The sequence below is a fragment of the Azolla caroliniana genome, unplaced genomic scaffold (genome assembly GCF_043228905.1).
Source record: "Azolla caroliniana isolate FFs.n. ecotype wild unplaced genomic scaffold, voAzoCaro1.0.p SCAF_18, whole genome shotgun sequence".
Lineage (NCBI taxonomy): Eukaryota > Viridiplantae > Streptophyta > Polypodiopsida > Salviniales > Salviniaceae > Azolla > Azolla caroliniana.
In genome coordinates, this window is record NW_028230453.1 from 16,477,066 (window position 1) to 16,500,114 (window position 23,049).

Consider the following 23,049-nt stretch of genomic DNA (forward strand, 5'->3'; position numbering starts at 1 on the left):
GCCCACAAGGGGCACATTTGGACTATCTACAAATATCGTCCCCCGATTTCGGAAATCGATTTTTGGCCTCGACTGAGCTTGCTCATCAATTTCAGCTCATCCCATCCGAAGGGATCTAGTTTTCCCAACAGGGTCGAGGTGATCGGAATCGGACGGGTCGAGGAGCATTGGACCAGAGGGGTCATGGGACGCGGGACTAGACCGAACAAGGAGAGCAAGCAGGGGTGAAGATGCTATGAGGAGGCAGAAGCAAGAATCGGCGAATGCTGACATTGGGAACCAACCTCAAGTTGAGCTTGAGGGGAAGTGTTGAGCGGACAAACTCAACATGGGTCGGTCGGTTGGACAAGCCGCAAGCCGGGCCGTATACAATCTGGCCGAATAGGTCCGCTTAGGCTAATAAGCCTACGTTTCGGACTGGGTTCCGGACCGGATGCCGAATCAACTAAACAAGCTGGATGTCAGATCCGAATGAAGGGTCCGAACCGGATGACGGAATGGCTGAGTAAGTGGATCCAGAACGTCACTAGCCCATATGCCTATTTTAGTAAATAGGCCTAATATAGGCGAGTTAGTGTTAGATGCTCTTTCAAGAGCATTGAAGTACTTGTCAACCCTGTTAGAGGGCTTGTATAAAAAGTGCTCTGTGAGCACATTTGTATGTATTGAGTATTATTTTTTTGTAATAGAGGTTTTTGTGTCTACTCACTCAGTCTCTCTACCACTACTACTCAGTGTTTATCTAACCGTCTGTTTTTTGTTGTTCGTCTGAGTCGGCTGTGTTTGCACATAATGCTTCCGCACACGTAATCTTTGAGATCATAGTCAATCTCCTATTTCCAACAAATGTCCAATCAAAGCTCTTGACATCCCCCATCTAATTTAGGAATTGGCTCATGTAAATATAGTAATTCTAGCAACTTATTCCAAATGAAGGTATAACCTTTCGGAATATGAAATGTTGATCTTGATGTTTGAAAGGCCATTAATCTTCTTTGTGACATCAACATAGCATCCTTGACTATTACCAAACCTAATCTAACCACTCAATTAAATTGAAGGTTAAGAAGTTGTTTACCTTCCTCTCCTCTCTCTCTCTCTCTCTCTCTCTCTCTTAACTCTCAATCAACATCTTTCACCTAAAATTGACTTGATGAATTACTTATATAGTTAGGAATTCTCGAGAAAGCGATTTGCATCATATTTGTGGATTCATGATGCATAGAGAGGACATGGAAAAATCAGGGAGGGGTTTAAATTCAAGGTCGAAGTGCCACCATTTGATATGTTTTAAAGCTAGTCCAAAATTGAACTAATGAATCATCAATCCCTTGCATTGTATATACTTTCCCTTTACAATTGATCTTTACATATTAGTTAGATTATTGTAGAATATATATATTTTTTATCTTAATAAATACACTAATGTACCCTCCCTCCCATTTCCTATATTGACATCGAGGAACCGCCCAAGCATTCCTCCTAAGTCCTTGATGCCCCAAGGGCCAATACCAATTTGGGCAAACATGTTTGCCTATTTATATTTACTCTAAAACAATACATATATAGAAAGAAAGGACACAAATGCCAAAAAAATATATGTGGTAATGTAATATTCATGCAATTATCCTTATGTAAATGGCTACGAATGTCCTCGCATATATGTATTCAAATAAATCTTCATATCACACAACATAAAGTGTTGAATGAGGGCAAGGTCTATAGAGCACCATGATTGTACGTGTGTATGTGGATAAAATGCATTTGTATAAGGATGTGTGCGCGTGCAATAATAATAAGAAAAGGCTATTTGGGTACTATTATTAGTATTATTACGATTCCCTAATACTATTGTTCATATGATCCCTAGTGGAAAAAGCATCACGGATAAAAATAAAAGTCTCTAGAGTAAACTTACATGGGAAAGCACTGAAATCGAGACATTGGTTAAAAAAACTGCCCTAGACTTTCCTAGAATGATTGAACTGCCTCTCATTGCAAAGGGGAAAAAGGACCCGAAGCGTATATGGATGAAGTATCCAAAAACTTTTCTAAGCACCAAAGTAACCCTAGTGTTAACAACCACCACAATGTACGTAACAATGAAGTAGTGATTCTGGGATCGTCCGAGAGCTCACGGGGCGAATGAGTATTCTTAATCTAGCAAGCATCCGAAAACATTTTTCTGGCCATAAGAGAAACCGTGTGAACACGGCCACGGCTACAGTGGCCATCACCACATCATCGTCATCATCATCTCTCTTCCATCATCATCATCATCTCTCTTCATCATCATCATCATCTCTCTTCCATCATCATCATCATCATCTCTCTTCATCATCATCATCATCTCTCTTCCATCATCATCATCATCATCTCTCTTCCATCATCATCATCATCATCATCTCTCTTCCAACATCATCATCTCTCTTCCATCATCATCATCATCATCTCTCTTCATCATCATCATCATCTCTCTTCCATCATCATCATCATCTGTCTTCCAACATCATCATCTGTCTTCCAACATCATCATCTCTCTTCCATCATCATCATCTCTCTTCCATCATCATCATCATCTCTCTTCCAACATCATCATCTCTCTTCCATCATCATCATCTCTCTTCCATGTTGTCATAAGCTCTCTCTCTCTCTCTAGAAGGGCTTCACATCCTATCGCTTCATCTCAGAGTTCAGCTTCGCCGTGAAGCTTCCCGTCTCAGCCCTCGATCAGGCCGCAGAAGCGCAGATCGAACCCTAATTCATTCATTCGTTCGTTCATTCTTCTTCTTGTTGCTCCGCTTCACAATCTATCTTCTGCGATCGTGTCAGAGATAAGGGGCTGTGGCTTTTGGCTATGGCTACTACTCCGATTTGGCAACCACAAGAACAAGGGTTGAAAGAGATTTGCTCGCTTCTGCAAGAGCACAGAGCTCCTAGCTCCGATCAGTCTCGTGTCTTCCAACAACTGCAACAATTCAGTCAGCTTCCTGATTTCAACAATTACCTCGCCTTCATACTATGTCATGGAGAGGTATGGAGCTTTGCAATCATTTCTTTTGTAATTTGGTATCATCTCTAATCATGCTTAGCATTACGATGCTGGTGCCTAGATATAAGGTATGTGATCTCTGTAACCATTCTGTGTTTAATTTCTTTATCATGTCTAGATTTCTTACTACAGGTAAGATGATTTTTTTGAGTTTTCAATAAATTTGTGCATATGATATCAAGTTTGTTATGTTTATATTCACTATTCTATGTGGAATATTAAATGTTTCAACGAATTGTATGTAGTTTAATCTTTTGTTTAGCGACAAGGAAGATCGTACTTAACATTTTATGTGTGTTTTCCATCCTGAAGTAATCTCATGTCAAGACCAACTATATGGCAGATGAAACTTTTTATGATTTTTTATATGTCTTGATTGTCACCAACCCTCAAGTTAGGAATTAACGAGCGCCAGGGAAGATGAAACTTTAGATCATTTTGTAATTAAATTCAGACTTAGCTTTGTTATGATTCTAGGAACATGAAACCTTCGAACCAATTCACATGTATTTGATATTCTCATCGATCATATGTAGCATTATGATGCTATAAGCAAGATCCTTCTTTAAACCATCTCATATTTAATATGATTCGGACGTGATTATGTTTAGCTTTATCATTGTACAAGGAAGATGGAACCTTTGAACTTCCTAATAGTTCATGTGATGGCAGCTTCATGATTTCAACAATCTCCTCACCTTCGATGTGGGTGACAATTTTGTACATTATCTGATTGTGTGTTAATCATGTTTAGATTTATGATACTACAAAGAAAGATGAAACTTTTGCCTGAGAACTGCATTTAGACTATTGATCAAGCTTAATCCATTGGTTATTGATTGTACACTTCCACCGTGGATCCAGAGGCAACAGTGTTGAGCAATGCCGAGCTTTTGGATTTAAATATAGCATGACGGAAAATCTCATAAATATTATTCACGTGTTAATATGATGTTATTTTAATTTATATTTCTTAACTCATAGCACTCTCTCTCTTTCTTCTTTTTCAACATGTAAATCTGGAACAATTGTTGTGCCTATATGCATACATACTAGTATATTTGATGTAGACATAAACCGTCATGGTTAAGCGTGCTATACTTCTGGCACCTTGTCATTCCAAGCTTAATGATAGATAAGTTGTGAACTGATAGGGATTAATGTAAGGTCCACAACATTTCCATATCTATGTTTTTCCCTCATCTACCAATTGTTACAATTGATTGGAGCACCTTGTGTTACTATTTTTGCAGTGGGATAAATCACATGGAATTCATTATTTCAGGCTTTGAGAGTTTTGTCTATTTAAGTATTGGAAATGCTGGCAAATAGTGGGGTGATATAAATTAAAATTTTATGCAATATAATGTACAGAAAGTATACAGCTGAACTTGCTGTTGGTCAATAAGCTGTACTACTCCCAAGGAGCTTGGTGATATGAATGTGAATAATGATATTTAAACAAGCTTCCATCATGGTGGAGTGCAAAGCTGATGTTATCGAAAGTTCTTTGTTCTTTTATACAATCCTTCATTTTCTCCTGAGCTCTCTTATGCTTGATAAAAAAAAAATGGACGTGGATGTTTTGTTCCTCAATTTATTTTCTTCTTTTGTTTGGGGTCTTCTTTCTTCTATTATTGTGTCAATCCAAAAAATCATGTCTCTTCTTATCAAGACATAGGTGATTATTGTATGCACATTTTATATTTGTGTAAAATTACCCTTCCCCCTTTTATCTTTATTAATTATTTGGACCCAACTTTGTTACTATTTTATTTTTGTCCTTACTATTTAAATTTCTTTTGGTTTATATTGGATTAATAATTCCAGTGTAATATCATTTTAATCTAGAGATCTTTGGGCAGGGCCAACCTGTTGAAGTTCGCCAGGTAGCTGGATTACTCTTAAAGAATAGCCTGAAAGTGCACTATGCAACACTTGTACCTGCCTATCAAGAGTACATCAAATCTGAGCTAATGCCATGCCTTGGCTCATCTGATAGAAACATTCGAGCAACTGTTGGAACTGTCATATCTGTCATCATACAGCAAGGACAAGTGAAAGGTTGGCCGCAGTTGCTAAATGCCCTTCTCCAGTGTGTAGAAAGCAATGATTATAACCATGCAGAGGGTGCACTAGGTGCACTTTCGAAGGTTGGCTAACTATTTGAATGCTTTGTCCATGAATTTGACTATTGCTGATCCTTTCTTCAATTTCAACGTGGTCTGCTCTCTACATATGGGTGATAAATCTGTTTGTTAATCTTCTTTATAGATATGCGAAGACAGCCCACAAGAGCTGGATGCAGACGTTCCAGGAGTTTCTGAGAGGCCAATAAATGTTTTTTTACCAATATTGCTCAAGGTTTACATTCAATCATGTCATTGACATATAGGCTTCCAACTTCTTGTGATTTGCTGCCTGATACTGTTTTGCAACCGTGAAATATTTCTAGATGTTTTCATCACCACATGCTACTCTTCGAAAATTGGCTTTGAGCTCAGTGAATCAATTCATAGTTCTAATGCCAAAGGTAAGTTTCAGATGATAAATGCTTTCTATGATAATTAGAATTCTGTTAAATTCTTTATGGTGGATCATTTTGTATGTATTGGATGGTGTATCCAAACTAACACTGCTAAAGAAAAATGAGATATAAGTGCATTCATTTTTATTAAGCAACTCTCAGTGTTTTTATCAATGGGGCCAGGCGTTATTTGTCAACATGGATAGTTATTTACAAGGGCTCTTCACGCTTGCGACTGATTCTGCGGCTGAAGTCCGAAAGCTGGTATGCACATGTACTTAAGCTACTCCTACTGTGTACTTATACACATTCATTGGATACAATTATTTTAGCAACAAAGACGTTGTACATGTCAATATATGCATAAATTTATCGATTTTAACGTGGATTGCAGGTGTGTGCTGGTCTTGTACAGCTTCTTGAGGTTCATGCAAGCTATTTACAAGTAAGTGCGTGCATATTTTTTTGTTTTTAGCATACTTTAAACAAAAGTCTGTACTTTTTTCAGTCATTTACTTCTCATTTCTCTTATTTGTTTCAGCCTCATATAATGAACGTTATTGAATATATGCTGCAAGCAAACAAGGATGCAGATACGGAAGTGGCATTGGAAGCATGCGAGTTCTGGTAAAGTTACAATGGATGTTAGGATTGATCTAATGGTGGTTGTTCTGCAGGGTTGTTCAATGGAACTTTCATGTGAATTTCAGGTCGACCTTTTGTGAAGCCCATCTATCTCCTGAACTGCTGCGAGAGTACCTACCTCGGCTTATTGGGGTTGTTACACGTTAAAATATTTTAGGCCTATCTGAATGAGCATACTGTCTTATGTCATAAATCCCTAATTTTAACATAAACAATCATGGAACTTGCAGATTTTGTTGTCAAATATGATATATGCAGAAGATGATGAAGCACTTCTTGATGCTGAGGTCAGGCTCTTATATTCTCCGTAAACATTTGTATTTTTTCTCTGTGGTTTTTGCATTGAGCAGCTATTTTTTTTCAGGATGATGAGTCAGTGCCAGATAGAGATCAAGTAAGTGTCATTCATTGGAGCAGGCCTCACTTAATATGGATGGTGCACAAGATAATCCAAACTGATTGATTCTGCATTTATCCTTGCAGGATATAAGACCAAGATTCAAACAGTCACGACTACATGGCTCTGCTGGCGAAGAAGAAGAAGAAGAGGTCCTCTTCTGCAGAATGTTCTGTACTTTGTGATGTTTTTATAAATCTTGATTTTTCAGTTAAAATTTCATTTAATTCTTTTCCAGGATGAGGAGGACATTGTCAATTCTTGGAACTTGCGCAAATGTAGTGCGGCAGGACTTGATATTATGTCTTCAGTTTTTGGGGATGAAATGCTTCCAATGTTGATGCCTTTATTGCAGGTTGTGCATCCAATCTATCTGTATACAGAGCATTTTCAGTTAGTGACTAAAAAATGTTTGATTGCAGAAGCTCTAGTTGTTTTGGCTTTAATAGATTTTGTTGCCAACAGTTCTACAGAGTTGCTGAGCTATTAAGAAACTGCACGTGATCTATTTAAAACATCTAGTATTTTTATTTCCATTTCAGGCATTTGCTGCATTATTTAGGATACAATATTCTACCCTTTTCTAGATCATATTTCAGAAAAACCTAACTGAACATATTTTCTTGACATTTTTGCAGAAAAATCTGGAAAGTAAAGGTGACGCCCATTGGAAAGAGAGAGAGGCAGCTGTCTTGGCATTGGGCGCAATTGCTGAGGGTTGCATAAATGGTCTTCTTCCCCATTTAACACAGGTGAAAACGTGAAAGTTAAAGCAGTTTGAACTAATTAATTATACAATCATAATCTGTTGTCATTAATGTAAAGCTTTTTAAGATGGCTTCGATGTTTTTGCATCTGATTGGAGACATTCCTGCAGATTGTTACTTTTCTTCTACCTCTCTTAGAAGACAAATGGCCACTTGTTCGCAGTATAACTTGTTGGACTCTTTCTCGCTATAGCAGATGGATAGTGCAGGTATCAATACTATAAATTTAGTAACATATTACTTGAAATGATCTGTTTCGGATGATTTCTTAACGATTTGTACACAATTACACATTTCTGCTGCAGGCAGCTATTCACCCTGAGGGTCATGCCCAGTTTGATAGTGTGCTAACAGGAATTTTGCGTCGCATCTTGGATAACAATAAAAGAGTTCAAGAGGCTGCGTGTTCAGCATTTGCCACCCTTGAGGAGGTATTTTTATTCCTTAATTCAACATTTGTTGTGTAGGATTGATTAACAATCACAAACAAAGTTCTTAGTGAACTCCTGCAATGAGTTATCTATTGTTTAAATATGACTTAATAGTTGTTCCTGACCACTTTCCTGTGAGTTGGCAACTTTGAGTCAATCACCACAGAAAGCATGATCTTCTCAACATTAGATGCATTAGGTGAGAACCATAGAAATCCTCCATTGTAATGTGCACATATATACGGTAAACCGAAATATGAAGATAATTGCCGTGATCTATTGCAAAGGGCATAGAAACACGTGTACTTGTTATTATCACATAGGCTGACGTTTGTGCCAATTTTCAAGAGTGGAGACCCCATGATGCTGGGCTAAATTATATGGCTCAATTGTTGTCAGAATTGAGTATGCGGGCAAAGCAAAATGGCTGCCATTCAGCTGGACAGGCAGGCTTTTGAAATGTGTTCACAACTTTGGATCACATATTCACCATCCGAGCCCTTGTTGAGGAGGGCAGAGCCCATAATAAGAGAATTTATTGCTGCATTGTGGATTTCTGAAAAGTCTTCGACACCATATCATGTGCTCGGCTCATGCAACAGCTAGAAGCCCTTGGTGTCCATAAAGATATGCAATGAGGAATCTATCACTTTATGAATCTGTGTCTGGAAAAGTGTGGTTTCCCAATGGATTGTCGGAGTCTGTGGCTTGCACAATTGGAGTAAAACAAGGATGCCCACCATCACTAACTCTCTTCGGTCTGTATATTACTTGGCTAAACTATATGGCTTAATACCTGAATTCAGATTAAGTATATGGGCAGAGTGAAAGCCAGGCTTGGAATGGGTTCACAACTTTGGATCACATATTGACCCTCCGAACCCTTGTTAAGGAGGGCAGAGCCCATAACAAGAGGATTTATTGCTGCATTGTAGATTTCTGAAAAGTCTTTGACTCCGTACCACGTGCTCGGCTCATGCAACAATTAGTGTCCATATAGATATGCAATGAGGAATCTATGCACTATATGAATCTGTGTCAGAAAAAGTGCGGTCTCCCAATGGTTTGTAGGAAGCTGTGGCTTGCCTGATTGGAGTAAAACAAGGATGCCACCATCACCCACTATTTTTGGTCTATATATAGATGAAATGTCACATCACGTAGAGAGATTCAGCCATTCGGGAGCATGCCTAACGGATATAGTCATGTAAATATTACTATAGCTGATGATATTGTGCTGATCTCTGACTTTGTGGGGGGACTACAAAGACATCTAAATGGCTTAAGAGTATTTTGTATAGACAAAGGTTTGTCGATAAATATGGGTAAAACTAAAGTGATGGTGTTTAACAGCACTCAAGCATTGGTAAAAAGATTAGAAACAGAATTCTTCTTGGGAGAGGAAAATGTGACATACACACTCTCCTACACATACCGAGGAGCAACATTCATAGGTCCTAGGTTTTTCTTACAGAAGGCTTCTTGTGATCCGCTTTCTCGTGGATATGTAGCCCTTGGTGCTCTTGAAAGACAATGTGCACATTTGCAGTTCCGAGAGCCAATAACTAAATTGTGGCTATTTGATACACTTGTCACACAAACTCCTCAATGGAGTGGAAATGTGGGGATTGAGTCTTAGAGAGGCAAATATAGAAAGATTTAGAGAGGCCTTTTAGTCTCAATGATTGCCCTCATGATAAGGAGCAAAGCGTCTATGGTCCATGATATAATTCACGCAGAGATGGGGCAACTCCTATAATCATTGAGGCGTCACTCCGAGCAATGGCTTTGGGAGCTCCCTAAAAGAAGGTACTCAAGGTTGGCACTTAAGTCATCAAAACATATGCTAAAAATGGAGATATTCATTCTTGGTATGCTGAAATGCAACAATGCTTCAAGTCAGAAGGCATAAGCATAAATGCACAAACCTTGTTCCAGTATAAGCCTGGATTGGCCCCATCTAAACATGACGAAAGTGGAAAAGAAAGGAATGATCCAAATTGATATTATTAACTTGGAAAACAAAATAACGTGTATCAGCCCAAAACATCACTGAGTAGGAAGATGGTCCAATATAAGGCACTTTTTACACTTATTGGAGGATGAGTTCATCTGTTGGGATTAAAGGCCTTTAGGTTACAAGGCACAAGGCACCCAAAATGCAGGCTTCATTCGACATTCCATTTGATGTCGAAGAGGGAAATATGATCTTTTATGCCATTTGATTATGCAAGAGATCAATCTTATCAAAGAGGATAAAGAAAGCATTAAAGGAGGAAATGAAAAAGGAGATAGAGAAATAGAAAACAAAGTTGTATGCCTCTCTCAAGATTGAGGTATTAGAAGAGGTGTAGAAAGATATCACAAGCCATGTCAAGAAATCAAACTTAGAGCTCAAGAATGACATGAAGCAATACCTTAAAGATGAAATATTCTCAAATATTTAAGGTTGAGTTAATAGCTGTAAAAGTTGATTTAGAAAAAGGATAAGAATTGGAAAAATACATCTCTATAGTTAGAGCCAATGTAACGAAGGAAATGCAAACATGGGTAGAGATGACCAAAGATGTCAAAGCTCAAGTTGAGCATGCCCAAAAAGATATTAAAGCAAATGCTCCTTGGATAGGGGTAGTGAAAAAGCAAAAAGGAACATTAGTGGATAGGATGGAAATGATGAATGCTACATTAGAAGAAGAAGCCAAGAGGAAAGCTCGTGCATTGCATGTACGAGTGGTTGGTTGGGCATGCCCAAAAAGATATTAAAGCAAATGCTCCTTGGATAGAGGTAGTGAAAAAGCGAATAGGAACATTAGTGGATAGGATGGAAATGATAAATGCTACATTAGAAGAAGAAGCCAAGAGGAAAGCTCGTACATTGCATGTACGAGTGGTTGGTTGGGCATGTTCAAAAAGAAATTAAAGCAAATGCTCCTTGAATTGAGGTAGTGAAAAAGCAAAAGGGAACATCAGTGGATATGATGGAAATGATAAACGCTACATAAAAGAAGTCAAGAGGAAAGTTCCTGCATTGCATGTACAAGTGGTTGGTTGGTTGAAAAAGGAAGCCCACAAGAAGATGCTAAGAATCTTGGAACAAAGAATGAGGGATATTCCATTTGTTTCAGCATGGAGGGTGGGAAGAGATAAGTCTAGAGCCAAAGCTCTTATTATCCGCTTCATGGATATGGACAAGAAAAAAGCTTTCCTATCTAAATGAAGGGGACTAAAGGGTGAGAAAATATACTTAGATGACAATCTCACTCCAACTCAAGTGGCACATCGCAAAGAAAACATGCCACGAGTGTTTGATGCGAGAATGGAAAATGGGCTGTATATAGAGATGGTAAGGTCATTATTACAAAGAAGAGAACCGCATGATGACGTATGGCCTATGAGACCATACGCATGACTATATGGAATTACAACAGCTCTCTATAGACAAATGTCAGGTATTTTGAAGATACCTTCAAAAACACATTTATTGCTATGTATACAAAGACCCACCAATGCATGGCTAGAAAACTCCCCGATGTACAAGGATATAGATGGGAGTCAATATGTCGTCCCCAACCTCGGACACCGAGAAGCACTAGAGGTTCGGGACAAGTGGCTGTGTTATACAAAAAGGAGCTCCATGATAGAGTGCATGTTGTGCACAAGGTCATAGATGCAGGCTACATATGGATACGAATTAAAAGTGAGGATCTTAGGGAACTATATATTGCAATTTGCTTCTTTTCGCTTGCCTACTCAAGGTTTGCACCTCTCAGTGAACCACCATATCTACCATTATATGATGATATCATAAGACTTGCTACTATGGGGGACGTAATACTATTAGGAGACTTCAATGCATGAACTAAGGATGAGCAAACAACTATGTTTGACACCAACGAGGCTGTTTATGGAGAAGTTATGGCAGAAGAGGTTAGTTTAAAGCAACAAGCTCAAGATGTGACAATTATAACTGAATATGGCAAACACTTTCTAGCCTTGGGAAGTGCGCACATGGATTTGTGATATATAATGGATTGTCACAATGGCATGAATCAGATGCTTTGACATGTTGGAACCCAAAAGGAGATGCAAACACAGTCGATTACCTAATGGGATCTCCCTCTCTTATACCTGAAATAAGAGAGTTCATTATATCTGGTACACCTTTTGTCTTGGCAGCAGATCATGCATATGTATGCTTTGAGGTGAAGGATGGATGCACAAGGAATGTATATGCTAAGGAGAGTGTGTTGGCTAAGTATCAATTTACTCGCGAGAAAAGCAATGTGTATAGTTGTAGAGTATACAATAGCATGCTAGATTTGGATCCTTCCACACTCCTAGATGAAGTTACTCGAGGATTGTCAAAATCCTTGCATAAAGCAGCCACAAATGCATTTCCTCACACAATGGCCAATCCCCCCCAAACTTGAAAGAGTAATACAAAAGAGTTGGTATGAGGAATGTCGTACAAAGGTTTGTTGCTAAACATGGATAGATTTAAAGTGATGGTGTTTAACACCATTCAAGCATGGGTAATAAGATCAAAACCGGAATTCTTCTTGGGAGAGTAAAAGGTGGAATACACACTTCTACACATACCTAGGAGTAACATTTACAGGGCCTAGGTTCTCCTTACGGGAGGCTGCTTGTACCACGACTTTCTCGTGGATATGCAACCCTTGGTGCTTTCGAAAAACAATGTGCACATTTGCAGTTCCAAGAGCCACAAACTAAGTTGTGATTATTTGGTACACTTGTCACACCAACTTTTCTCTATGGAATAGAAACATCGGGACCGAGTCTTAACAAGGCAAACCATTGGAAAGAATAGAGACCTTTAGTATCAATGATTGACCGCATGATAAGGAGCAAAGCATCAGTGCCCCATGATATATAATCCGGACAGAGATGGGAGCAGCCCCTATAATCATTGAGGCATTGTTCCGATCAATGAGATGCATCCAAGGTCTCTGGGAGCTCCCTAAGTGAAGGCACCCAAGGTTGGCACTTATGTCATCATGACAACTGGCCGAAAATGGAGACAGTCATTGTTGGTATACTGAAATGCAACAATGGTTCGAGTCACTTGGCATAAGGATAAATAGACTACCCCTGTTCCAGTATAGCTTGGACTGGCCCATCTAAATATCACCAAAGTGAAAAAGGATAGAGTGATCTGAACTGATATTATTAACTTGGAAAACAAGATAACATCGATCAGCTCCAAAATATCACTTGGTATGAAGATGGCCCACTACAAGACACACTTTTTACACACATCGGAGGATGGATTCATCATCAGGCCACATTTTATGGACATACATCTATTGTATGTGCTGCTTTGTGTGATAGGGCAGTTGCGAACTTCATCACATCAGTTAGAGATTTAGGTTGGTAAATATACACAAATACCTCTAGAAGAAAGAATTATCCAATTGTGTCATCAAGGACTGAAATCCGAAGAACACTATGGTTGTCATTGTAGTGTCTTTTATGAAATAAGAGGGAGATACCATTACCTCTTTAAACAAGGCTTTGACCCACTATGCAAGGTAATGGAATATGAGGACCAACAATGCATAGGACTTTTCTTACTAGAACACAAAAGACATAGGGAAAAGTTGTCGAAGGACAATAGTGCAAGCACACAAGCTCAACCACATAGAACAATCACAACTTTCTTCAGCCCCATCATTCCTACTAATGCTATAAGTAAATCAACGGATACCCAAATGGGCTTCCAACCAGGACATAACAAAGGGGTTGCAATAGATTTTTTATTTTTATTTACTTTATTTGCTAAGCTACATTTACTTTGGTTTTGTTCTCAAAGACCTGACAACATTTTAAGATGTAATCTCTGGTTTGGTCTTATAGGCCATTTTGGCCTCTTAAAAAGAAATTAATATATCTTTTATTTTCTAATTTCTCCATGGATACTGTACAAATACTCTCTTTCCTAGGTATGCATGCTACCTATGATTCCTATTTAGTCACTAGTTGGTGGTTTGACAGTCCAACCTGGTCATGCCCATGTCACTCTTATAAATCTGTCTTCTGAAACAGTTATAAACTAACCTTTGTGATATGCTAACATGTAGTAGGGGTTATGATTAACTCAACCTTGTTGATGGGGTTCATCCTGAATACATAATGACTGGTGGTCTCTCGATACGTGTCCCATGTTTAGAGGGAGAGGCCTACTGCCTGCACATATGGTTGTGTAGCCATATTATGGACAACCATCTAATAGTGAGTGACTCTTGGAACTGTTCATGATATGGTGTCTTCAACTCGAAACTAATTAAAACTTAATGAGTCCTTACCTCAAGTATAATCTTGTGGTTGAATTCGAGTCCCAAATCCTTTGGATATCTTAGTTGCCAAATGTGACTCAGTGAAGTTAAGATATAAAATTTGCATACCATTTCTCTTTGGTTGAAATCTGTAGTTTGTAATTACAAACTTCATAATTATTGAGAATAATGTATATATAATTGCTGAGAGCGTAAGGCACACAACTAAGAGGAAGAGCAAGTGAAATATTTATACACAACATTGATAATAGCTATTATTGTCTGGTTGCACATGGGCTAATAATTGAAAGTAATAGAAAGTAGAAGGGCTGGAGACATCTTGGATTCCAGTACTCAAAGACCATATTTAAGCTACCCATATCATGTTTGATCTTTAAGTGCCTGTGCATAAGTATAAAGCATAGAAAATTATCTATAACTCTTTGTGGAATTTGAAGCTGAGAGTAAAGTTCCAAGGACGATTTTGTTTAAAGTATTTATTATTTACCAAGCACTGATTTTGAGCATGTTTCTCGCATTAGAATAGGCTACTGTCTTGATTTTTCTTAACTCATGGATTTAGTGCATTGTATGGTTCAGGAAGCAGCTGAAGAATTGACTCCACGACTTGATGTGATCTTGCAGCATCTTATGTTTGCATTTAATAAATATCAGGTGAGATTTACAAAATAAGCATGCCTTTTTCTGAATAAACTGATTACAAGCTACTTTGAAAATGCTGCACTCTTAAGATATGATGATCATTTATGTCTATAGACAGGTGGTTCACTGGCATGTTGCTTTTTAAATGATCAGTGATTTCATAACATGTATGACTATAGATTAGGTGGTTTACTGGCATGTTGCTTTTTAAATGATGTTCAGAAATGGTTAGAAAATTTGAGAGTAATTTACAGTTTCATAACATTTTCTATCAGACCATAGATGGCATCTACCTGAAGACATGGCTGATCTCCTTCAATAGTTAATAGTACTGTGATGGATATGGTAGGTATGCCTAACTGTGCTTAGGAGCAATAAAGGTTGCATGAATTTGTAAGGTATTCACGTGTTTCATGTCTTGAAATATGCCACAGGTTTTGCTTGTCAGATGATGATGCAATGAAAAAAAAAGAAGATTTTGGGAGAAAATAGTAATGGATTGACTTTTTCCTGTAATACATTATCTTACTGGTGGGAAATCTCAGATGAGTTGGAAACACAAAATAGTTATTACAATGAAATGATCAGGTGTTCATTATATTTGTATTCAAATTAGGAACATTAAAAAAGTGGGCATTCATATGCTCCTCTACATCTTTTGAGAAACTGGAAGAATGTAATTTCTGCCAATGAAAACCTGAATATCTGAGATATGTTGGAAGTAGGTTGACTGCAATTCAGTTGGGTGTGAGATAATCAGGAAAATGCCAATGCCAAGGATCTGGAGTATGTAACAAGATAGCCAGGATAAATTTCTCAAATATTGGGCAAGAAACTCTTATTGGAGCTAGTAAGTGATTTGTTATAACAAGGTGGCTGTTTGTGGACAAGTCCATATCAGATGAAGTACAATTCATAAACATGTCCACATCTCCTATGAGTGCCAATGGCAATCGGACAATATTATAGACACCTATAAAAGAAGACTTGTTCGTGTACTCTTTTGTATTGTTCATAGCCTTTGTTTACACCAAACCAAGTTTTTTGCAAGCTCCAAACAACATTGCAACATATGTCAATGCAGGGATCATGCTGTCATAACCATAAAGTTTTCTTGCTCAAAAAGTGAAAAAGAGTGCCAAAATTAGAGAAAAGATGTCAATCCTCAAGTAATAGTGCCATAAGTGTTTAAGAGCCCTTTAATGGCGTGCCATATCAGCCTCTGATGCGTGCTAATCCTGACCACTTTTTTCTTCCAAATGAATTCATTAAAATGCAAGACGATCATGTGGCTATTACCTCTTGCATCTTTGTTACACATGGTGACATTACACTAGTTTTCTTGGTTCATAGATATTTTCCTTCACAGTTTACTGCCTTTGAGAGACTGATTGTTTCAATTTGATATCTGAAGACTCTTTATTACTTTAGTGTCCTTGGGGCTGGAAGAGGTGGAAGAGCATGTGGATGATACCCAAGTTGCAGAAACACAAAAAGATGACAACTTATGATTAAAAGGAGAACATTGATATTCAGCTTTGTTGATCTATTTTTCTAAGTTTCTGGAAGTTAGCCTATAATCTAGAAATTTTTCTTATTATCATCTTGACTTGCCTATCTAGTTGTATTTGTTTGAATTAATTACACTTGTTTCATTTTTCTACTCAATACACATTTAGAACTCTTATATATTACCGATCACCCTCCTCAGAGACAATGTGCACATCTGCAGTTCCAAGAGCCACGGACTAAGCTATGGTCATTTGATACACTTGTCACACCAACTCTTTTCTATGGAGTAGAAACACGGGGACCGAGTCTTAACAAGGCAAATCATTGGAAAGATTTAGAGAGACTTTTAGTGTCAATGATTGCTCGCATGATAAGGAGCAAAACATCGGTGCCCCACGATATAATCCGGGCAGAGATGGGAGCAGCACCTATAATAACCGAGGCATTGTTCCGATTTGTGACATTTATCCAACGTCTTTGGGAGCTACCTAAACGAAGGTACCCAAGGTTGGCACTTATGTCATCAAGACAACTGCCTGAAAATGGAGACACTCATTGTTGGTATGCTGAAATGCAGCAATGGTCCGAGTCACATGGCATGAGTATAAATGCACTACCGCCGTTCCAATATAGCTTGGACTGTCCCCACCTAAATATGACCAAAGTGGAAAAGAATAGAGTGATCCGGACTGATATTATTAACTTGGAAAACAAGATAACATGGATCAGCCCCAAAATACCACTAGGTACAAAGATGGCCCACTATAAGACGCACTTCTTACATACATTGGTGGATGGATTTGTCATCATGCCACCTTATATGGACATACATCTATCCTATGCGCTGCGTAGTGTGATAGGGCAGCTAAGAACTTCATCACATCAGCTACAGATTGAGGTAGGCAGATATACACGACTACCTCTAGAAGAGAGAATTTGCCAATTGTGTCATCAAGAAGTGGAATCTGAGGAACACTATGTTTGTCATTGTAGTATCTTTTATGAAATCAGAGGGAGATACCATTGCCTCTTTAAACAAGGCTTCGGCCCACTACGCAAGGTAATGGAATATGAGGACCAACGATGCCTAGGACTTTTCTTGCTAGAGCTCAAGAGACATCGGGAAAAGTTGTTGAAGAATACAACCACACAAGCTCATCCACAAAGAACAATCACAACTTTCTTTAGCCCCATCACTCCTACTAATCCTACAAGTCCATCACGGGGTACACAAATGGGTTCCAAACCAGGACATAACAAAGGGGTTACAATTGATCGGGCAATAACAATTTGCCGTGCACGTAGGCCCCGCCCCCATGGACCACGACCTCGACACCCTTGTCATCGATAGATAAAAACCATTATCTCCCGCCATCGTAGATGCTTCCCTCGCTTTGGAGACATTTCCATTCTGGATCGACCTATGCTAGAGATCTTTCGAAGAAAAAAGCTACAATATACCTAACTTGAGGATCTCACATGTGTCAAAAGCCCGATTCCCTCGTTTCTTCTCTTTTCATCTTATTTACTTTTATATTTTCTTTGTCGTATTTATTTTATTTTGATTTGTTCTCAAAGACGAGACAACACTCAAGATGTAATCTCTTATTTGGTCTTATAGGCCATTTTGGCCTCTTAAAAGACGTTAATATATCTTTCTTTCTTTCTTTCTTTAAGTTTGCTTTTCTGTTCCTGTTTTGAATTTTTTTTGTCATTGTGCAAGGTTTTGCTAAATTATTATCCTTACCAAAAATATTTGGCGGGATGTTTCTCAAGAGATCTTTTAGGCAGATGCAATATTTTGTTAACATTCTGTTGAATCCAGTGACAATTCCATTCTACATTCATATTTCTGAGATGTAGGAATAGACAACTTCAAAACTAATATAATATGACAGACATTAATAGACTATAATGTACCTCACTTGGTCATTACTGTATGTTATCTCTGATATAATATAATTGACATTAATAGACTATATATTCTGAAAATTTCCTCCCTAATCTTTAAAGTTAATATTCCACGATAAATGCTTAATTTAAGAATCAGTTTGCCAGGGAAAAAAGAATGATATTTCTCCTCTCAAGGTATGTGAGGAGAAACTGTGAGTGCCTGTTTAGATTTAAAAAATAGAGAATGAGAAGACGTACTGCTTCATCAGTACAAATTTCATGATTCTGAAATAGGAGAAATAGAAAAGGGCAAACGTGATTTCAAGTCTCTGAAACTGGTAAATGAACTGAAAAGCAAGACCTTCTAAATAGAATTGATTCATATACAGCATTTTATTCATGATTGAGCTAAGGTGCGTTTACAACACGTTAAGCTTTAATTAATACAAGGACATAGAAGTTGATAAGTAGAGGACATCTTTGGGAAGCAATGAGGTGGAGTTCCTGTTGAGAAATTTACAGCCCAATTTATCACGGCATTCTCTTCAGAATATACCCTAAAACGATGATTCCAGAAAATTCAGACAGACTAGCATTTGACAGAAAAGACCAGAAAACTTATGGGAAGAAACAGAAGAATAAGAAAAAAATTTAATAATCTCAGTATCGCTTCCTGATGATTGATTTTTTCTTATTCTTCTGTGTATTCGCATAGTTTTTCCAGTCTTTTTTGTCTTGTAAGCCCAGCACGATTAGACTGTAAGGATGATATGTACACTCTTCTGCCAGAATGTCATTTATCTTTTCATCCAAGAAGTATATGCTATAACTGAACAGGTATGAAACTGTTGATGGTTTGCAGAGAAGAAACCTCAGAATTCTTTATGATGCTATTGGAACACTCGCTGATGCTGTTGGGCCAGAATTGAATGAGGTATAGAACGATTCTTATGATTTTTGCAAATATAGTTACATTTATTACTTATCATTACTTTTTGAAATATTGCAGGCGAAGCATCTCAAAGTGTTAATGCCCCCACTAATTGACAAGTGGCAGCAGCTTAAAGATTCTGACAGAGATCTCTTCCCCTTATTGGAATGTTTTACATCCATAGCACAGGTGGGTCTTGAATTCTGATAGAGTTTAATTTTATAGTTAAAATTGTATCAGATGAATTTCACGCTTAGTTGTTATTGATAAGTACATAATATGCATGTCAGGCATACTATCTAGTATCAGATGTTACTATAGCCTCTGGAAATTTTCATCATTTTTTCCAAAATCCCTTGCAGACTGAAAAATGTTCATGTTTGGTAGATGGCATATTTACAGGTTGTGTTCTATTTTGTACCAGGCTCTTGGACCAGCCTTTGCACAGTATGCTGAACCTGTATTTGTGAGGTGTGTCAATCTTATCCAGGCACAAGAGATTGCTAAGGTATAAGCAAGTAAGGTTCATTTCATTAACGAGCTTTATAAAAATATAATGCCGTTAATTTGGAAACATGGTCACTGCAGGCTGATCCTGGAAGAGCTGGTGTAACATATGATAAAGAGTTTATTGTTTGCTCCTTGGACCTCCTCTCTGGTTTAGCAGAAGGTCTTGGAAGTAGTATAGAGAGTCTGGTAAATCCAGTGGCATAGTTTCTCTGAAATTACCTGATTTGGTGGGTGCTCATCAGGTTTAATTTCAATAATTACAGGTTGCTCGAAGCAACTTAAGGGAATTGTTACTCCAATGCTGTAATGATGAAGCTCCTGATGTTCGCCAGAGTGCACTTGCTCTTCTCGGTGACCTTGCAAAGGTACTCCGATTACCTGCTTGCACATAGAAACTTATTTCAGATTATGAGATTAGACAAGTACCTAAACCATTATTTTCACAATATTTCAGGCTTGTGCTGTGCATTTACAGCCACGATTGGCAGATTTTTTAACACTTGCAGTGAAACAACTGGTAATATCCAATTTTGTATCTTGCATATTCCTACATATTTTGTGGTGCATAGTGTTGATGTCTTCCTACTTTGATTGAAAGCACAGCAGGCCCCAGGAGTAAAAGAACATGTTTCAGTTGCAAACAATGCTTGCTGGGCCATTGGAGAGATTGCAGTGAAGGTACAACCAGATTTCTTGATAAAATAATTGTATATAGATATCAATATGAAGCTGTCAATAAATAATCTCATTGGAAGTGCCAATCTCAAAATCCAGGTGCGGCAGGAAATAGCACCCATTGTTATGAATGTGATAACTTTTCTTGTACCAATTCTGTCAAATACAGAGGTACTGGGCTATCAGGTTTTACAGTTATAATGGCGTCCTTTGTTACTGTTTGTATAATTGTCTTTATGTCTTCTTATTGCAAATGTAGGTTCTCAACAAGTCCTTGTTAGAGAACAGTGCTATTACATTAGGTAGACTTGGGTGGGTCTGCCCGGAACAGGTAGCTCCACATTTGGAGCATTTTATACAACCATGGTGTAGGGCCTTGCGTCAGTAAGTACCCCTCCTCGATTAATGAATATTGTGAATTTTCTGCTACATGATATGCAATGCTAAATATCACCATTTATTAATAATTGACACTATTAAAAGGATTCGTGATGATATTGAGAAGGAGGATGCATTTCGGGGGCTTTGTGCCATGGTAAGCAATAAATAGAAAAGAAAAGAAAGGTTTTATGGTCTCATGGCTGACTGGCCCTACCTATTTGTAGGTTAAACTGAACCCTACAGGTGCTATTAGTTCTTTTAATGTGATGTGTGAAGCAATTGGGAGCTGGCATGTGAGTAGGATGTTTGATTGTCCTAACAAAAAGAGTTCTATGTTTGTTCAAACATAGTTTTATTTATATAAACGATATGATTTTTGTATAATATACAGGAAATACATAGTGTGGATCTGCAGAATGAGCTTTGTCATGTTCTCCATGGATATAAACAGGTAATCTGGATTTTCAAAATCTTCTGAGGAAACTGAAGGTGAAGATGAAGGAAGTGTGTGGCTGATTGATAAAATATTCTTGCAGATGTTTGGGAATTCCTGGGAACAGTATGTGACAGCGATGGATCCTGTTTTACAAGAAAAGTTATCTATTAAGTATGGAGTATGATGGATCCATTGAGTTTCTTCACAGCATGTGCTACTAATGTTGCTGTTTAGCGGCAAGGCTAATAGCAGTAGTATTTTATATCCCTTGCGAGAAATGAATGTATGGTAGTCCTCTTTAGGTCATTGATGCATTAAAAGGTTTGATGACCTGCTGCTACCAATGACAGTTCATCATTATTTAAAGGGTAAGGATAGCCTTGGATATTGATTCAAGGATTTAGCGACTAGAGCAGCGCACGAAAATTCGTTCACTATGCAGGCAGCAACAGTGTTGAAGTTTGATCTTATCCGTATAGCAAGAATAAGTGTGGTCATTCTGATCAGATGGTGAATGGCTCATTGTCTTCCAGTGTTCTGCAACGTGTTAAAGCTAACAGATTCTACAGTTGGTGGTTAATACTCCATTTTTTAGATCAAAGAGCTTCAGCTTTAATGGTAAGGAACTTACTGCCAAGGCCCTGTCATAAAGATTTCTTGGGAAGATTTATCATTTTTGGTGCATTTTGAGGAGCTTTGCTGGAGAAGCTACTTATCCACGAGGCGATAGCGTGTTAAGCTTGTAGGTAGTTGGCAATTACAGTTTAACAAGAGGTTATTCTGCATGAATCCAATGTCGAGTAGATAAATCAGTTGAGGGGTACAGCACGTGGAGCATTTCTCCCGTTTGTGCTGATGCATAGATAAGTGTGCTAAGGCAGAAATTAGAATTTGATTTGAAATAAAGCCCAATAGGTAGCTGATCATGTAGTCTAGGGTGGCTTCATTTTGTATTGTCCCCATTATTATTAGGTTTGGTGCAATAAATTTGTTGAGCTCCAACCTTCATTTTTTTGCATAGGAAGAGGTCAGAGGATGTATAGCAATTTTTTACAGGTTTGAAACCTGTAAATCTTCTTGCCTTGTAATGATCTATGTCAGTAAAAGATTTCAGGCCAGGTTTTGGCACTTTTTTTTAACTGGATTGTATTTTTATATATTAACATCACTTTATTTTGCTTCCAACTTATGTTCGATTACCAAAACAGTTTGGTTATCTTTTTCTTAGTCTTTGTATGGTTTGATCACTTCTCTCAAATTTCATTCTCTATTTTCTCTTCACAAATTACATGGGGGAAATTGGCTATTCAAGCCCAACACAACAAACATTCATTTGCTTTAATAAACTATATCATATTTTCACTGTTGCTCATAAATAAAAGGGCCACTTATGCTTACTCAAAAATTGCTATGTTTTGTTGCAAGAAAGAAAGAAAACATCCTTTTAATATGTCAAAATGGCCTATAAGACCAAACAAGAGATGTCTTAAAATATTGTTGAAATTGGTATTGTTCTGTTTTAATTGGTATCATTGCCAATTTTATCATATTAGTTTCTCCATAGATCCCAATTAGAATATGAGGAAAATACATGATAATTCTATTGTCCAATACTTTCTTTTTAGAATTAAGGTAACTAACAATTTTTAGCCAACACAAGAATGAGAAGAGGCGGTCAAAATGTTCTTTCCCAAAGTTACACTGATTACGCCATTTAAATTGCATCATTTCACATGAAGAATTATTGGTAAGGTGTGAACCTTTCCTTGCTACATTTCATATTGTCCATGTTTACAAGGCCTTTTTGAGAGAGGCTTGAAGACCGGATCCCCTCGTTTCCAGGAGATTTGGATGTTGATCGCAGGCTTCACCCTTTTGGTATGTGTGGAAAGCACATTGCCTAAAGCTCTTCTAAGATTTGGTACGCGCCTAG

The 23,049-nt window shown here is 37.8% G+C and overlaps 2 protein-coding genes across 5 annotated transcripts; both read left to right on the forward strand.

Annotated features, from left to right (window-relative positions):
• The first annotated feature begins 2,646 nt into the window (after positions 1-2,646).
• LOC147852529 (transportin-1-like) lies at positions 2,647-22,242 on the forward strand. Of its 4 annotated transcripts, none has more exons than XM_087333762.1 (29): positions 2,648-3,034; positions 4,918-5,205; positions 5,327-5,416; positions 5,508-5,585; positions 5,763-5,843; positions 5,974-6,024; positions 6,121-6,206; positions 6,290-6,356; positions 6,455-6,511; positions 6,589-6,618; positions 6,708-6,773; positions 6,860-6,976; positions 7,260-7,373; positions 7,499-7,597; positions 7,694-7,819; positions 14,716-14,790; positions 19,046-19,117; positions 19,193-19,303; positions 19,539-19,622; positions 19,703-19,810; positions 19,888-19,989; positions 20,079-20,141; positions 20,228-20,302; positions 20,399-20,470; positions 20,559-20,683; positions 20,783-20,834; positions 20,905-20,973; positions 21,072-21,131; positions 21,217-22,242. In XM_087333762.1, exons 1-29 carry the CDS (start codon positions 2,858-2,860, stop codon positions 21,298-21,300), a joined length of 2,679 nt encoding a protein of 892 aa, XP_087189888.1. In that variant the 5' UTR covers positions 2,648-2,857; the 3' UTR covers positions 21,301-22,242. The 4 variants fall into 4 exon arrangements, 3 of the variants coding, with proteins under 3 accessions (XP_087189888.1, XP_087189889.1, XP_087189890.1); XM_087333763.1 differs by having other exon boundaries at positions 20,231-20,302; XM_087333764.1 differs by lacking the exon at positions 6,860-6,976.
• On the forward strand, positions 14,883-18,153 carry LOC147852530 (uncharacterized). Its single transcript, XM_087334392.1, has 4 exons — positions 14,883-14,896; positions 14,958-15,021; positions 16,490-17,516; positions 18,014-18,153. The coding sequence occupies exons 1-4, from the start codon at positions 14,883-14,885 to the stop codon at positions 18,151-18,153; spliced, it is 1,245 nt and encodes a 414-aa protein (XP_087190518.1).
• Positions 22,243-23,049: the final 807 nt, after the last annotated feature.

What these genes read in the sequence shown, in the direction of transcription:
- LOC147852529 (XM_087333762.1), top strand. Translation starts at nt 2,858, where the DNA reads ATGGCTACTACTCCGATTTGGCAACCACAAGAACAAGGGTTGAAAGAG. An exon ending in TTCATGCAAGCTATTTACAA is followed by an intron (nt 6,025 to 6,120) that starts GTAAGTGCGTGC and finishes TATTTGTTTCAG; the next exon opens with CCTCATATAATGAACGTTAT. An exon ending in GTTTTACATCCATAGCACAG is followed by an intron (nt 19,304 to 19,538) that starts GTGGGTCTTGAA and finishes ATTTTGTACCAG; the next exon opens with GCTCTTGGACCAGCCTTTGC.
- LOC147852530 (XM_087334392.1), top strand. An exon ending in AATGGTTAGAAAATTTGAGA is followed by an intron (nt 15,022 to 16,489) that starts GTAATTTACAGT and finishes CACCCTCCTCAG; the next exon opens with AGACAATGTGCACATCTGCA. An exon ending in TCCTACAAGTCCATCACGGG is followed by an intron (nt 17,517 to 18,013) that starts GTACACAAATGG and finishes TCATTGTGCAAG; the next exon opens with GTTTTGCTAAATTATTATCC.